This window comes from Meriones unguiculatus, chromosome 14 (genome assembly GCF_030254825.1).
Source record: "Meriones unguiculatus strain TT.TT164.6M chromosome 14, Bangor_MerUng_6.1, whole genome shotgun sequence".
Lineage (NCBI taxonomy): Eukaryota > Metazoa > Chordata > Mammalia > Rodentia > Muridae > Meriones > Meriones unguiculatus.
The window spans coordinates 13046297-13063590 of NC_083361.1; the positions used below are offsets into that span (position 1 = coordinate 13046297).

The window sequence follows — 17294 nt, forward strand, 5'->3', positions numbered from 1 at the left end:
GCCATGCCAAGGGCTACCGCTCAGCCCCATCTTGCTCTTCCAAGCACCCACCGCCTGTGCCTCCAGCGCTCCACCCCCACCTGGTTTAACACTGGGCTCTCGGCTCATCTCTCCCACATCCAACAGGCGTCCTGGAGCTAGGACATCTCCCCTACTTCCACTCTGAGACTCCAGATACGTGAGATGCTCTGGAGTTCTGGGTGGGGCCTTTGAGCCTTTTCCCCTTTCAGCCCCAGATCCTCTCAGATTCCCACAGATGGGCTCTAGCCAGCAAGGGTGGGGCTACCCCTGGGATCATCCGGAGGAACCAGCTACATCGTCAGTGACAGAGCGGTGGCAGGAAGCAGCCCTTCACTTGTCTGTGCCTCCAGCAGGCTCTAGCGAACCATGTCCCAACACCTGCTCCTCCCAGTTGTCATCCTGGGTAAGTTCAGGGGATAGGGCTTACAAGAAGCCTGGTACCAACACCTAGAGAGTTGAAAAGCAGGTGATGTATCCTGCATCCTTTACTGCCGTGAGATAGATACCAGAGGAGACGGTAGAGAAGTAGAGTGTCAACAGGATGAAGGTGAGAGTGGCAGAAGGAGAGAAGGGCCGTAGGAGGAGCCCAAGGGATCATATAGAAGGGGAATCAGAAAAGGAGTCCTGGGAGTGGTGGGGACACTTCAGTTAGTACTGGGGCGGGGCAGGAGCGAAAGCCGCACCTAAGCGCATCATCTCTCCAGCCTTTCCTACCTCCCTCTTGTCTTCCCAGTGGTCAGCCCCATCCCAGAAGCCTTCCAGGACTCAGGTAAGGCTGGTAGACAGGGGAAAGCTAGGTGCCCGTAGCCTTGATGCAGGCAGATCAAGGGGCTAAACAACAGTGAATTGGGGAGGCAAAAGTGGGGGAAGGGCAGGAAGACGGGGACCGGGCAATGTCGGGGTTAAAGTTAAGGAGTATCTTTCTCTCTCTACTTTCTGTCTTCCAGCTGTCAGTCCTACCCAAGGAGAATTTGAAGACCTAGGTGAGAGGCTTGAGTTGCCTTGGATCTTGTTCTTTGTTGTTGTTTGGTTTGGTTTTTGAGATAGGGTCTCGCTATAGCCCTGGCTGTCCTGAAACTCATCCTGTAGACCAGGCTAGCCTCGCACTCTCAGGGATCTGCCTGCCTTTCCCTTCCGAGCTGGGACTAAAGGCCATCACACCTGGCTGTCTTGAACCGTAAAGAAGTTTCAGGCTGGCTAGGTCATGAGTGAATTGCAAGTGCCCAGGCACACTCAGCAGTGCTTTGCTCTTGTTCAGGACACGCTGAAGGAGTAAATGGAGGTTCAGGCTTTTTCCAGGATCTCTGGAGTCCGAGGAGAGGAGAGGAGGGGACCCCTAACAGGGTTTTGACGTCCAGGGGTCTCCATTCCAGACTGCGGCCGCCCTGAGCCCTCTTCCCGCATCGTGGGGGGCTCCGACGCCCATCCTGGCACTTGGCCATGGCAGGTGAGCCTGCATCACGGTGGGGGCCACATCTGCGGGGGCTCCCTCATCGCCCCTTCCTGGGTTCTCTCCGCCGCTCACTGTTTCGTGACGTGAGTACAGTCTTCGTCCCGGTTCTCTACTTCAAAGGCTAACTCCGCCCTGCAGCTCTACCTAACCCGGTCCTGTAGCTCGACTTTCCCAGCTTACCCTAGCAAAGTCCCGCTGTCTAGGGTGAATACCCTGGCATAAGAATTATCATTCCAGCGTCCTCCTTGGCAGCACCCATTGAAAGGATGCTATTTGACCCTTTCAACCTTCACTCCCTGGGTTCCTACTGGCTCTATCTACCCCTCGGCTCCGGCTCCCAGAACTCAGCCTCAACATGATCTGCTGACTCCTGGCGGCCAACATAGTCCCCTTCCCTCCCTGGTACTGGAGCAGGAATGGGACCTTGGAACCCGCCGAGGAGTGGTCAGTCCTGCTGGGCGTGCACTCCCAGGACGGGCCCCTGGAAGGCGCGCACGAGCGCGCAGTGGCCGCCATCGTGGTGCCGGTCAACTACAGCAGAGCGGATCTGGGCTATGATTTGGCCCTGCTGCGCCTGGACTCGCCTGCCAGGCTGGGCCCCTCGGTGCGGCCGGTCTGCCTGCCTCGCGCCTCTCACCTCTTCGCTCATGGCACCACCTGCTGGGCCACCGGCTGGGGAGACGTCCAGGAGGCTGGTAAGTGGGGCGCCCCTCCTGCCCACCCACCCGGCCCCGTGTGGGTGGCCACCTTGGAAGTGAGGCCTAAAGGGAGGGACCCAGGCAGAGCTCAGGAGATTCGGTTCCGATCCACGGAAAATTCCGAACCTCCTTCTTTGTACCCTTCTCTGGCTAAAAGGTTGCCCCACTCCTGGCCACACCTTTTTCTCCCGTTTTTTGGTTTTGTTCTTTCTTTTCTTTTCTCTTCTGGATTTAGGTCAGACTTGGGTTCCGTCCCAGCTTTACTCAGACAAAGCATTCTCCCTGCACATTTCCTCCTGTGAAAGGAGGAAAACAGCTCCCGGGGGTGTTGGGAGGCTCAGAGGAGAAAATCCACGCAAAGCCTGTCATCAGTGGCTAGCACAGCTATATGGAAGGGGTTGTGGGTATGGCTACTGCGGTAGGTGTTGAAGTGCTGACGCTCGGGACAGCTTGTTCTTCCTCCCTTCCATTCTATCCGTCCCTCCTCAGCCTCTCACCCACTTTTGCTTCTCCCTACTGAGAACATCATTCACTCATCCTTTTCTTTTTTAAGATTTATTTATTATTTATACAACATTCTGCCTGCACACCAGATCTTACTATAGATAGTTATGAGCCACCGTGTGGTTGCTGGGAATTGAACTCTGGACCTTTAGGAAGAACAGTGTTCTTAACCTCTGAGCCATCTCTCCAGCCCCATTCATTCACTCTTTTGCTGAAGATGTTTCTGTGTGCCAGGCACTGTGATAAGCAGGCACTGAATAGAGATGCAGCAGTGAACGCAAAGAAGCAGAACCCAGGCCTTCTCAGAGACTGCATCACCCTGAGTAGACAAACCATAAAATCAGCCAGTAGGTGATCAACGTATTAACTGATGCCGTGTTAGAAGGTGTCAGAGGGCAGGCGACTTTTCCATTTTCTACCACCCCTGTTACTGAGTGTTACTTTGCCACTAGCAAACACACCCATAGCTATTCCACATCTGCCTTGGTCAGACTTTGACAGGACTGGGGGCTTTGAGAGAGCTTTGTGGAGGAGATGCCACAGCTATGGCTCAAGACGGGTACCATCAGGGATCAATGACCATGAACACCTAGGAAGTCTTTGTGGAAAGAACCTGAGCATCCTGACAATGGGCCTTCAGAGCAGGAGATTTCTGGGAAGGAGGTGGTGTGACGGGAGGATGTGCTAAGTAAAGGCCATCCTGCAGGCCCTGGAGAAAAGTTAGGATGCTAGACTGAGTGGCAGGGCAAAGCTCACAAGGATAAGAGGGCTGGATCTTTTCTGTTCTTTTTCTTGTGTTTATTTGTCTGTTTATTTATTGTTTTTTTTTTTTGAGACAGGGTTTCTCTGTGTAGCCTTAGCTGTCCTGGATTCTATTTGTAGATCAGGCTGGCCTCGAACTCACAGAGATCTACCTGCCTTTGCCTCCCTGAGTGCTGGGATTACAGGCATGCACCACCACACTGGGCTGGTTTCTTTCAGATTTTCGAGATAGGGTTTCCCTGGGTACCCTTGGCTGCCCTGGAACTCTCAGAGATCTGCTGAGGGCCGGCCCCTTCGGGTGCCCCGAGTCTGTGGGAAAATCAGGGAATTCGGATATCAGGAAAGCACAGATAGGCGAAATGACAGTCAGACCCACACCAGGTGGTATTGGTTTGGATCTTCTGTGTTTTACTGAAGTCAAGCCAACACTTTTATAGTAGTCTTACAAAGAAACACCTTAAAGTTGACATATCCCCCAGAACATTTACAAAGTTTATATTTTAACTGAAGGCAATCTGGTAAAAGGCAGTGTCTACAAAAAATCTTGGCCTAACAGCCTCTTAAGCAGAGCAAACATAGAACTAGTGACTTGCTTGCCAATTTAGCAAGTAGAGGGCCAGGGGCTTGTTAAACTTGTGGTCTGTTTACGTAGTTTGTTGTTAGTTAATTAGGGGTTGTTAATAATCCTCGAACTAGGTTGGCTAAAGATTTACAACCCCCCTGGAGGTAAGCACTGAGGGGAATTTCTCCTGTTTGGCTTGCTAAGGGTTTACAATCTTTCCTTAGAGATAAGATACCTGAGTTAGCCTGTCCGTAAAACTTATAGTATAATACAAATCTTTTTGACCTCCTATGTTTGCCTATCTTCTTTCCTCATCATAAATACCTGTGTTAGGTAATGGTTTTGTAGTAGCTTTACTGCAGTGGGAATATCCAGAGCATTTATCCTAACAGATCCTGATTAAATATTTTCTTTAGAAAGCCCTAAAACTCTTGTCCTTTTACTACCTACAATGTTTGGTTTTTCCACAAGCAATTCCTGATGCTGAATCTGATTTATTACCTCTCCTAAAATTTTATTTTCCTTCTACTCTTATTTGCTAAAGCTGTTAGTGATCTATTAGAAATGTTTTCTTGAATAGTTAATTGTACTGTTTCAAGAATCATAGAGAAACAGTAAAAAAGCTCATCAATTTAATCCTGCAACCAAGTAAGCATGGAACTTAAAAAATACGTCTTTTGGCTTAGATGGTCATGTTAGGGTTCTTGCTAGGGATTTCCAGGAAGCTGATTCCCATAGGAAACGTGTCTCCTTGTCTGTCTGCATAACTTTATGCTTGCATAACACATTTTTATGCTACACAGACTTTCTGGAGTTAGTGTAGCAGAGATCCTGCCTCTCCTTCCCAAGGGCTGAGATTTAAAGGTGTGCACCCCACCACCACCAGCAGCCAGAGGCTGGATCTAGAAGATCTTACAGTCAGTCTGAGAGGCAGAGAAACAGAGCAGCTGCCAACTCAGGACCACCCCACCCCCACCGACCACCCTCAGACTTCCTCAGCCAGCTGAGCTCCGAGAACAGGTTCCATCATAGCCAGACCAGGATTCTGGTGAATCTAAAAGGTCCTCTTCACCTTCCCTACATGTTTCTGGCTCCTGAGTCTATTCATCCAAAGTAGCCACTGGGCTGGTGTGGTGAGGCACACCTTTAATCCCAGTACTCTAGAGGCAGAAGCAGGTGGATCGCTATGAGTTTGAGATAGCTATGAACCCCAGGCTCTGTGGGTTCCAAGTCAGAATGCTCTACACAGTCAGTTCCAGGACAGCCAGGGCCACAAAGTGAGACTATGTCTCAACAAAAACAAACAAACAAAAAGTAGCAGCCAGAAGTGATAGTATACAGTTGGGGTCCCAAAAACTTAGCACTGGGGCCCCACTTGAGCTTGCAGCACCCATTTACTCCTGGAAGTAGTAGGTATAGAGTGAATTAGGAAACCGAACAGTCAGGATGCTGGGCTGATCACTCAGGCCCAAGCTTATGCTTCCTGCACTGGGACGTTACAGTGAGAATACAGAGATGTCACAAGTGACTTGGAAACTAATTGGGAAAGGTGAGTTTAAAAGGGGAGTCAGGGGGGCTGGAGAGATGGCTCCACAGTTAAAAAAAAAAAAAAAAAAAAAAAGCAGAAAAGCAATGATTGCTCTGGTAGAGAAACCAGGTTTGGTTCCCAGTACCCACATGGTAGTTTACACCCAAATGTAACTCCAGATAACGCCAGTTCCAGGATAGCCTGTGGCCTTCTCTGACCTTTGTAGGCACCAGACACACATGTGATATGTACACAATCAGGCAAAACACTCATACACATAAAATAATGTTTTAAAAAGGGGGTCATGGATGTCACCTAGATTCTTTTTTGTTATTGTATTTTGTTTTTGTTTGTTTGTTTGTCTTTTGAGACAGAGTTTCTCTGTGTAGCTCTGGCTGTCCTGGACTTCACTCTGTAGGCCAGGCTGGCCTCAAATTCAGAGATCCTCCTGCCTCTGCCTCCCAAGTGCTGGGATTAAAGGCATGTGCCACCACGTGTGGCTAACACCTAGATTCTCATCCTAAAGTCCAGTTTCTGTATTTGGCAAATGCATACAAGACCTTATCTAATACAAATGATAGTTTTGTGAAAAGGATGCTCTTTTTCTGAACACCTCCACACCAGCGTTGAGAGCTGTGATTTTAGCTCTTACACACACACACACACACACACATATACAGTAGTACAGTGTTTTCTGGAGACCTCACATAGTACACATCCTGTGCCGTCATCTCTGGCAGCTCTCACTGTCCGCTTACAGGGGCCAAACGTAAGGAGAGAACTTTTTAGAGCAAAGATAAGAGCAATAGAAGATGTGATGAAAGCAGTAGGTCAAGAAGCTGGAGAGGTGGCTCAGAGGTTAAGAGCACTGGCTGTTCTTCCAAAGGTCCTGAGTTCAATTCCCAACAACCACATGGTAGCTCATAACCATCTATAGTGAGATCTGGTGCCCTTTTCTGGTGTGCAGACATACATGCAGGCAGAATACTGTGTAAGTAAGAAAGTAAGTAAGTAAAAGTGGTAGGCCAAGATACCATTTCCCCCCCACCCTGAGGCAGGGTCTCACATAGCCCAAGCTAGCATTGAACTTGCTATGTAGCTAAGGATGACCTTAAGTTTCTGACTCTCCACTTCCACCTCCCAAATTCTGGAATTGCAGGCATGTGCCAGGTGCATGTGCCAGCACACCTGGTGTGTTCAGTTGTGGGGACTGAACACAGGCCTTTGTACATTGTCAGCAAACAGCCTACCAACTGAGCTACATCTCCAGACCTACTGGGTGCATGCTGCTGGGCATATCCAGGAGGCAGCTCAAAGGGGCAAAGCTAAGCCCTGGGGAGATGAGTGTTTCATACCTAATTCACAGTACCTGTTCTCTGGTTCTGTCCTCAGACCCTCTGCCTCTCCCCTGGGTGCTACAGGAAGTGGAGCTAAAGTTGCTGGGAGAGGCTGCCTGTCAGTGTCTCTACAGCCGGCCTGGCCCTTTCAACCTAACTTTCCAGCTGTTGCCAGGGATGCTATGCGCTGGCTATCCAGAGGGACGAAGGGATACTTGCCAGGTGAGGAGAGGTCTCCTAACCCATAGAAAGCAGCTAAGGAGTAGATGAATATTTGAGCCTCATCTTCAGTGAAATCTGGTCTGGGGAGTATGGCTCATACGTACAGTATGTGCCTAGCACCTAGGAGGCTCTGGGCTCAGTCTCTGGCAACAAAACAAACAAAATGTCAAAGACAGTCAACGGAACCTAGCCTAGCACGCTTGTAATCTCAGCAGTTGGGAAGCAGAGGCCAGGAGAATCAACTCAAGGCCTTTCTGAGCTACATAGTGGTCAGCCTAGGCTACAAGAGACCCTATCTCAAAACAAAACAAAAAGATTATCAATGACTGATGGAAAGGCTATGGAGGAATGAAAGCTAGGACTCCTGTGGGTACCTGCTCCCCAAAGGAGCACGATGCGGTAAAGCACGGGACTCTGGAGTGTTCGTTACGGCCATGTCTACCCCTGCGTCCCATGAGGTGGGGGTTGTGGAACCCTGATTAGTGATGGCGAGACTAAAGAAAGGACAGACACACATGCTGCAGAGCTGGGGTGTCTGTTAGGCACAGCGCAGTGTCAAAGGTTAGCTGGTCTCAGTAGGAGGTCTCCATAGACCAGGAGTCTCAGGCTGTAAACGTCCCAGAGGAAGCTGCAGGTGCTAGTCTTTGCACACACTGATGGATTGTCTTGGACTTTTGGAGTTGAGCATTGCCACCCATCTTGAGCACGGTCCATACGCGGACACAGCCTTGCCAGTCTCTCATGGGTCCAAGGCCTTGACCATGTCAACAGTGCACATTCACTCAGGGCGATGCCCTGCACTCGCTGCCTCCGTTCTCTTCACAAGCCCAGCACCGCCTACTCCTAGACATTCAGCTTTGCCAGATGCTCACACTTCACATGTGGAAGGTGACAGTAATGGAGTCACCTATGTCAACGTGCTGTTACATGATGAATGCCCTCACCAAGATCTAATAAAGTATTAGCTTTTATTTTTCTTAGCCCAAAGTCCAGCCGACAGCACAGCACTTCTTGCTTAGTAGGTACCTAACAAATAGTTATTGGAGGAAGTGAATTAATTCTTCACAGAAGGGAATTTTCCAGATAATTGGATGATGGCCAAAACAGTGTATTTGAAACAACTTTTTTTTTTTTTTTGAGAAATGAAACCCAGCATTCATGGTAGTGGTGTGGTGTGGATACAAGGTTCTGAGGTTTCAGGACCCACAGTCTCTTTTTAAAAAATTAGATCTACTTATTTTCATGTGTGTGAGTTTTTTGCCTGATGTAGGCAGGTGTGCCACATGTGTGCAGTGCCTACAGAGGCCAGAAGAGAGCACCAGATCTCTTAGAACTGGAGTTTCAGATGCGCCAACCCGTGGTCGGAGAAACTCAAACCTGAGTTCTCCCCGAGAGCAACACGTGCTCTTGTGATCACTGAGCCACCCCTCCGGCGTCAATCATTTGATTCCCCTGCCCTGAATACCTTTTACTCACTTTTGGACAATTTCATACATATATAAAGTGTACGTTGATCACAGCCCTCCTGAGCCCCCCTTCTTCTCCCAGCAGGAACCCCCAGCACCCCTCCACCCCCACCTCCATATCATCTTCCCTCTTATTTTTGCAACTCACTTGAGTCCAGTTAGTGCTGCCTGTTGGACTGTCGGCTGATTTCATTCATCCGCTCCTATGCAGGCAAGCACATGACCAACTGTGGTGAGTTCATGGATGCAATGGCCATCCCATCCATGACTGGAAGGCAGCATTTCACAGCATGCCTCTCCATCTTCCAGCTCTCAGGTTCTTTCCACCTCCTCTTCTGCCCTGTTCCCTGGGGGACGGTCGGGTGGTTTCGTGGTTTTGATACAAGTGTTCTACCTAGCGGTAAGCTCTCCATTTAGCCAAAGAACAGTAGTAGAGTAGATTACCCACAGGGGGCCCATGACTGTGTGGTCTATATTACCAGGGATAGACTCCTTCCTGTGGAGCAGGCCCCACACCCAAGCAGAAAGCAGGTGGTTACCTCCATGGCCTTCATACCACTATTTCGTCAATGGGCATATCTTGCTGGCCAGGTTGCTCTTGTAGCATTCAGGGTTCACTGCTGGGTATTGATGACTGCTGATGACTTGAACTCCCCACCAGCTTCCATAGCACGTCCCAGCACTATGAAGGCTAGCCAGCAGAGAAGTTTCTGGTCAGTTCCAGGTCGATTTCTCTGTGTATTGCCACCAAAGTGTGTTGCATCTTCTGTGACAGAGTCTTAGCATCTATGTGGGCAATCAAGAGGAAAGGCAATAGTCTGTGCTGTTTGGGAGCCTCTGGGACTTCTCTGATGAACAGCTCCTACATAGGGAGGTATCCCACACCTGACACATGAGATTTCATTTAATATCCTGTAGCTTCTTGGGGAAGCACTGTCCACAAATGCAGGGGACCTGTGTTCAAACCCCTTTTTAAATTACATATGTATTGTTGGGTGGTGGTGTCGCTTGCTTTTAATCCCAGCACTCGGGAGGCAGAAGCAAGTAGATCTCTGTGAATTTGAGGCCAGCTTGATCTACAAAGAGTGCTGGGACAGCCAGGGCCAACACACACACACACCACTCTGACACAAGAAAGAAGTTGAGAGAGGGAGAAACACTGGGGGCATAGTTCAGTGGTTAGAGTACCTGGCTAGTGCTGAATTTGATCTCCAGCATGATGCAAGCTAAGAGTACACACCTGAAATCCCAGAACTCCTGAGGCAGAAGTGGAAGGATCAGAAGGCAAGGCCAACTTCAGCTGCACAGTGAATCTGAAACTACCAGGGCTTCAGGAGACCTTATCTCAACTAAAACAAAACACCCCATAGGGGAGCTAGGAGGCCTGAAAAACTAAAACTGAGTTAAATTTAAGTAACTAGATTTGAAGAGTTGACTCTAAGGTTAAGAGCTCTTGCAGACGACCAGGGTTCAATTCCTAGCACCTTTTTAACCTCTGTAACTCCATTTCCAGGGGACCCAACACCCTCTTCTGACCTCTACTGGGAACAGACACACATGTGGCATTCAAACATATATGTATACACTCATACATAAAACACTAAAATCAGTCTTTAAAAATATAGTTATTTTGGTCTGTTATCTACAAAATGTTAAGTCTTCTTTTTTTAACTACTTGTATATTTATTTAATATGCATTGGTGTTTTGCCTTCATGTATGTCTGTGTGAGGGTATCAGATCCTGTGAAACTGGAGTTATACACAGTTTTGAGTCACAATATGGGTGCTGGGACTTGAACTTGGGTCCTCTGAAAGAGTAGACAGTGAGTGCTCTTAACCATGGAGCCATCTCTCTAGCCCCTTTAAACATTTTTAAAAATCTGTTTCATATGTGTCAGCATTTTTCCTGTATGTATATTCGTACACCATGTGCATGGCTGCTGGTGCCTGAAGAAGTCAGAAGAAAGGCATCAGGGCCCCTAAAACTGTAATTACAGATGGTTGTGAGCCACCGTGTGGGTGGGAGTTGAACCTGGGTCTTCTGGGAAGAGTAGCCAGTGCTCCTATCCGTCTCTCCAGATCCCAGACTCCTTTGTGATACTCCTCAGATTGCCGAGATTCCTGAGCTGAACTACAGAGAGACTGTAAGAAGAATGATTTTAGGTCTTCCTCATTTCATTTCACAGTCACACACACACACTTTTTTTTTCTACTCTTTTTGAGACAAGGTTTTTCTGTATAGTCTTGGCTGTCTTGGACTCACTTTGTAGACCAGGCTTGCCTCAAACTCACAGAGATCCACCTGCCTATGTCTCCTAAGTGCTGAGATTATTAAAAGCATGTGCCACACCACCAGCCCACACTGCCCTTAATGCATTCATTTGTTCATTCAGAGACAGGACCTTTCTATATTGCCCAAGGTGGTCTTCAACTCCTGGATTGAAGGATTTAAGTGATCCTCCAGCCTCAGCCTTTGGAATAGCAGGGACTACAAATATAGGGACATAAATGCTTTTTTATTTTTTGAGACAGGGTTTCTCTGTGTAGCCTTGGCTGTCCTGAACTCACTTTGTAGACCAGGCTGACCTCCAACTCACAGAGATCCACCTGCCTCTGCCTCTGAGTGCTCATGCATGCTCTTGTTGCTACTGTATTTGCCTAGTTCTAGCAGAGTCTTCCTCAGCTAGTGCCTCTAATTTATTTTTACATTTATTTATTTGGTGGGTGTTACACTCAATATGTCAAAGCACACGTGTAGACAGCAAATGACAGCTTGAGGGAATTAGTTCTCACCTTCCATAATGTGAACTGGAAATTGAACTCAGATGATCAGGTTGGCAACAAGCGCCTATAACCACTGAGCCACCTCACTGGCCCACTTTTTCTTTGTTTGGAGACAGTCTCATGTAGCTCAGGCTAGCCTAAAAATAACTATGTCGCTGAGTCCTGATCCTTTCCCCTCCCAAGTGTTGGGACTACGGGTATGTACCAAAACAACAACAACAAAGGACAGGGTCTCTTACTGACCTTGAGCTCACCCATTAGGCTAGATCGGCTGACCAGCGAATGTGGAGGACTGTGCTGTTCCTGCCTCCCTTACCAGCGGGTTTGCGAGCTCAGGTCACCACATTTTCACATCTGTTAGATCGGGTCCATAAGCTCGCAAGGCAAGCATTTTCCCGGCTGAGCAACCCCCTCGGCCCTTCATTTACTTTAAAATTTTATTTATTGATTCATTTATTTAGTTTTGTTTTTTTTTTCCCCCTTCAAGACGGGGTTTCTCTATGTAGCTTTGGCTGTACTTGAACTCTCTCTGTAGGGCACTCTGGCCTTGAGCTCAAAGATCAGTCTGCCTCTTCCTCCCCCTTGCTGGGATTAAAGGCGTGCTCCACCACGACCAGCACAGGGTTTCCTTGATTTGCTTTTCAAAGGGGGTGGAGCTCAGCATTCGTGAGACCCTAGGTTCAAGCCCAGGCCTAAACAAAGGAAGGTTCCTAGAAGGTGGCCATATGTTAGGCCAAACCCGTGTGCGGGTTCTTGAACTAACGTCTGACTGGAGTAATCTACTATTAGGGTGACTCTGGGGGACCGCTGGTCTGTGAGGATGGCGGCCGCTGGTTCCAGGCGGGAATCACCAGCTTCGGCATTGGCTGTGGACGCAGGAACCGCCCTGGGGTCTTCACTGCAGTAGCTCCCTACGAGTCATGGATACGGGAACACGTGACGGGCTCAGAGCCTGGGCCTGCCTTTCCCATCCAGCTCCAGAAGCCCCAGTCAGGACCCTGGGAGCCCAGAGAAGAAAACTGCAGCTTTGCCCAACCAGGTGAAGGACAGAGATACACTGAACCTGACTGAGCTGGGCAGGCCGGATTCGAACCGGGGTGGGGGCTGCAGGGTGAAGGATTTCTGCAGCCCTCCCTGACCCAGGCCTCTCATCTTTCAGAGTGCGGGAAGGCTCCGCGGCCGGGAACGTGGCCCTGGGAGGCTCAGGTGATGGTGCCAGGCTCCAGACCCTGCTATGGAGCTCTGGTGTCTGACAGCTGGGTCTTGGCACCCGCCAGCTGCTTTCTGGAGTGAGTGAGAATGCATCATTCGCTCTTGCCCCTTCCCGCATCTGATTGCTCCCCTGAGGGGAACAGCTCGGCCCTTCCCCTGGTGTGGGAGTTGTAACTCAGCCTGCCGTGCCTGGACCTGGGAAGTACAGAACCCAGCACAAAGCGGGGGAGTCTGGTAGGAGAGTCGGTCCGGAACGGGAGAACCAGAATAACAGGGTAGAAGGCGGGGTTCCAGCGTTGGACGAAGGGTCCCAGCCGTGGGAAGCTAGGTGTGTGCGGAATGCAGACGCGTCCTCTGCATCCCTAGCCAGCAGCCCCCCCCCCCCCCATCTCTGACAGCTCATCCGTGGCTCTCGAGACCTGGCGGGTGCTGCTGCCCTCGCGGCGGGAGGAAGAAGGGGTGGCGCGCCTCGTGCCGCACGCGAACGCTTCCAGGGACTCCGCCTCGGACCTGGCGCTGCTGCAGCTGAGGACGCGCGTGAACCTGACCGCGGCCCCGAGCGCCGTGTGCCTGCCCCACCGCGAGCACTATTTCCTGCCCGGGAGCCGTTGCCGCCTGGCTCGCTGGGGACGCGGGGGTGCGCGGAGCCGCGCGGGGCCCCGGATCGGGTGCGGCGGGCGGGGCGGGAACCACGCGGCCGAGGCGACCCGCTCGCCGTTCTCTCCTCTCAGAGTCCGCACCAGCTAGCGCGCAGCTGGAGGCGCAGCTGCTCAACAGCTGGTGGTGTCACTGCCTCTACGGCCGCCAGGGGGAGTCAGTGCCGCCGCCAGGACACCCGCCGCACTGGCTTTGCCCCGCCTACCAGGAGGAGGAAGAGGCGGGCCTATGCTGGGTAAGCGACCGGAACTCGCTGCGGAAATCCGGTCCTTACCAGGACGCAGCTGGAGGAGGGAGGAGCTAGGAACGGGGCGGGGCGTCCCGGGCTTCTTGCCTGGGGTACAAAAACTCGTGTATTTTCATTTTTGTTTTTCCTTTCTTTCTTTTTTTTTTTTCCTTTTTTATGGAAGAGTTTCTCTGTGTAGCCCTAGCTATCTTAGAACTTACTCTGTAGGCTAGGCTGGCCTCGAACTCAAGAGATCTGGCTTACTCATTCTTTTAAAGAAATGTGACTGTTGGGATCCAAAGCCGAGATCCTCGTGAAGCGAGTGCTTTACCGACTGAAGCCATCGCCTCAACCCGATCTTGGCAAATTTTAAGAGAGGGCAGAAAGAGGGCGACAGGTGTTGTACACCTGTAATCCCAGCGCTCGGGAGGCAGAAGCAGGCGGATCACTTGAGTTCGAGGCCAGCCTCGTCTACAGAGAGAGTTCCAGGACAACCATGACTACACAGAGAAACCCTGTTTCGAAACAAACATAAACAAAAGAAAGCCGAGAAGATGTTGGGGTTTGTCAAGGGAGGGCTGGATTTTTACACAAATTACTGTTGGCACTCGGCTAGAAAGATGTTGGATTTATCCATGAAAGAAGTATCAAGATCCCAGAAAGAGCTGAGTGAGGATCAGGACACCTGCAGCCTGCACTCACGCTAGTAATAATACTATTTTGCTGCAGAAAGATTCCGGTTGGAGCCTTCTGTGTCGTGAGGAGGGGACGTGGTTCCTGGCTGGATACAGAACCCTCTCAAATGCTTGTCTCCGTCCCCGAGCCTTTTACCCACTGCAGACTCATGGGCTATGGATCAGTCATGTGACTCAGGGAGCTTACCTGGAGGACCAGCTAACCTGGGACTGGGGCCCTGAGGGGGAGGAGACCGAGAAACAGACTTGTCCCCCACGCACTGAGCATGGTGGTGAGCAGGGTCTGTGAGGCCCAAGGAGTTTCTGGGAGTTCTTAGATCATGGCAAGGCCTTCAGGGGCCCAGCTTTGGGACTCCCTCTGAAATGGCCACCTCCTCTCTCTAGCCTGTGGCCTAAAGCCAAAAGCCACTGCAGCTGGTGTGTTGTGGCCCTGGCTGACAGAGGTGCATGTGACTGGTGATCGAGTCTGCACCGGGATTCTGGTGGCCCCAGGCTGGGTCCTAGCAGCCACTCACTGTGTTCTCAGGTGGGTCACTTCTAGCCAAAAAGGCAAGGTGAGAAAAAATTGGGTAATAGATCAAGGACTCTTTCAGTAGTAGGACATTGTCACTTTGGGGCTTGTATAGCACCAGGAAAGTGTTGTGGGGTGTTTTTGTTGGGATGTTTGGCTGTGGGTTGGGGGTGAGATCTTCGGAGACAGGAGAGAGAGGAATCAATCACCAAGCAGTTGGATGTTCCGAGAGACCTGTTCTGCCCTGTGCTTCTGGGAAGGACTTCACCAGTTATGGAAGAGATAGGGCAGGATCTGATTCTGAAGCTGATTCCTGTCCCCACAGGCTGGGCTCCACAACAGTGCCTCACATTGAAGTATATGTGGGCCGGGCAGGGGTCAGCACCCTCCCACAAGGCCACCAGGTATCTCGATCCGTCGTCAGCATCCGACTGCCCCGCCACTTAGGACTTAGACCCCCCCTGGCCCTCCTGGAGCTGAACTCTCGGGTGGAGCCATCCCCATCAGCTCTTCCCATCTGCCTACATCCAGGGGCTATTCCCCCAGGGGCCAGCTGCTGGGTGCTGGGCTGGAAGGACCCCCAGGACCGAGGTGAGAGCCCTTGGGTCATGGGAATGCGGAGTGACCTCAGGCCAGACTCTTCACAGCTCTCTGTCTTCTCCCTAGTTCCTGTAGCTGTTGCTGTCTCCATCTTGACACCACGACTCTGTCACTGCCTCTACCAGGGCATTCTGACTCCCGAAACATTTTGTGTCCTCTACACAGAGGAGCAGGAGGATAGATGTGAGGTACAGGGCCTAGGCATCTTGGGCCAGGGAGGGGAAAGGTGATTATGGGTAGCTAGACCCTATTCATATTGGAATTGGAATTTCTTGGTATTGGGTTCCAGATACAAACAGGTAGTATTTTTCGGCTAGACCTTAGAGAGACCAGGAACCAGGATACCTAAGGGTGAGATATGCAGAGCTTTGTGACTGGACCTTAGGGAAGTCAGGAGAACCAGACGGAAGGGTAACAGACCCTTTTGGCCTTGGCTCCAACTCTGCAGGTGACCTCAGCACCTCCCCTCCTGTGCCAGACTGAGGGAGGCCCCTGGATTCTCATGGGCATGGCTGTTCGAGGGAGCAGGGAGCTGTTCGCAGCCGTGGACCCTGAAGCAACCTGGATATCGCAAACAGTGGGAGAAGCCCATTTTCTTCATCCCAGTGGCTCCCCCTACTGGCATCCTGAAGGCAGTGACCACTGCCCCCAAGACTTGGCAGGAGCTGCAAGCTCCCCTAAGGTTGCCGCTCTGCTCCTGCTCCTATCGGTTCCACTGATCCAGGGCTGAGCGCATGGCTCCTCTTCACGACACCCATTGGGGCCGGAATGTGGCCCAACCGGCCGGCTCCAGGCCTCTTCCACCTATACTGCTTCAGCTTTCAGATAATTGGACCTCAGTGCCGGCTACGTTGAACCTAAGAATCCTTGGGGGTGGGGGAGGGACAGACAATAAAGATGTAAATACAGACACGTGGCTTTGTGGCATCTCTTAGGCTGCTGAGGGACTGAACAGCTCAGAGGTGAGGGGAAAGCCCCAAGGATAGGGCTCTTCCCTCTTGGTGAGTCAGGCCTTGGGATCCCAGGAAATGTGTCCCCTATAACGTGGCAGCTGTTCCCTCATTCCTGCCTCTGGGCGGGGGAGATTAGGTCGACAGCTGGTTGTGTGTCACCTCTCCACTGGAATTAGTGTCCCCAGCACCTGCAGCCTACCTGAGCCCTGTCTCTGTACCTACTAGACTAGGAAGGCTTGGGATGTGAAAGCCAGCCCCAAACCTACGCCGGGATGTTAAACGTACATTCCCAGGACCTGGGCCACTTGCAGGCCCATCCCACCTCTGCCCACCCCACTCACCTGTTCAATTCAGTCCATAGCACCTGATAACTGCCAAAGCACAACAGCCGGAGCCTGAAAAAGTAAGTTCACCAAGTACTCACATCTAAACACTCCTTTACTAAGGGATCAAGAAATGGTTAGAGGAGAAATGAGATTTGAGCACATAAGCCAACGGCAAATGTGGACCTGGGGAAAGGGTGGAAGTCTTTGGGTTCTGTTTGTTTGTTTGTTGTTTGTTTAAGACAGGGTTCTCTGTGTAATAGCCCTGGCTGTCCTGGAGTCACTTTGTAGCCCAGGCTGGCCTTTAAAGTGCGTGCATACATCCACCTGCCCTCTATACCAAGCCAGCTGCCCACCCCACCCCCTACACTGAGCCTGCCTCACTCATCCTTTCCCTAAACATACCATGACTCCCAAAGTTTTGCCCTTCCCTCTAAAGTCAACATCTGTTCAAAGTCCTCCAGGGATTCTCTGATAAGACCCTGGGCTGAAGTCCAGATGCCCAGGCTTCTGGAAGAAAGTAGAAGCAAGAGTTTGCTTCTCAAGCCGAAGCCTGAGCCATACTCCAAGTGCCACAGTGATAGCAGTCACACAAGCCGCCTTTCCCTGAACTCTTTCTGTGTTGTGTGCACACACACATACACTCGTCCATATAAGCAGGTTCTGAGGCTACTGCTCCCGCCTTGTCTTTGAGACAGGGTTTCACTGAACCCGGACCTTGTTCTTTGATCTAGACTGGCTGGCCAGCCAAGCCCCAGGATCTGCGATCTCCCGCACAGT

General features: G+C 50.9%; 1 protein-coding gene across 1 annotated transcript; it reads left to right on the forward strand.

Moving 5' to 3' along the window:
* Positions 1-387: 387 nt before the first annotated feature.
* Positions 388-16142, forward strand: Prss36 (serine protease 36). The gene is made up of 14 exons (XM_060366200.1): positions 388-424; positions 755-790; positions 969-1004; positions 1861-2169; positions 6921-7087; positions 12127-12376; positions 12497-12626; positions 12948-13186; positions 13281-13441; positions 14162-14399; positions 14512-14653; positions 14964-15229; positions 15305-15426; positions 15687-16142. The coding sequence occupies exons 1-14, from the start codon at positions 388-390 to the stop codon at positions 15966-15968; spliced, it is 2415 nt and encodes an 804-aa protein (XP_060222183.1). The 3' UTR covers positions 15969-16142.
* The last annotated feature ends 1152 nt before the right edge of the window (positions 16143-17294 follow it).

What these genes read in the sequence shown, in the direction of transcription:
- Prss36 (XM_060366200.1), top strand. Translation starts at nt 388, where the DNA reads ATGTCCCAACACCTGCTCCTCCCAGTTGTCATCCTGG. An exon ending in AGAAGCCTTCCAGGACTCAG is followed by an intron (nt 791 to 968) that starts GTAAGGCTGGTA and finishes TCTGTCTTCCAG; the next exon opens with CTGTCAGTCCTACCCAAGGA. An exon ending in CTGCAGCTTTGCCCAACCAG is followed by an intron (nt 12,377 to 12,496) that starts GTGAAGGACAGA and finishes CTCATCTTTCAG; the next exon opens with AGTGCGGGAAGGCTCCGCGG.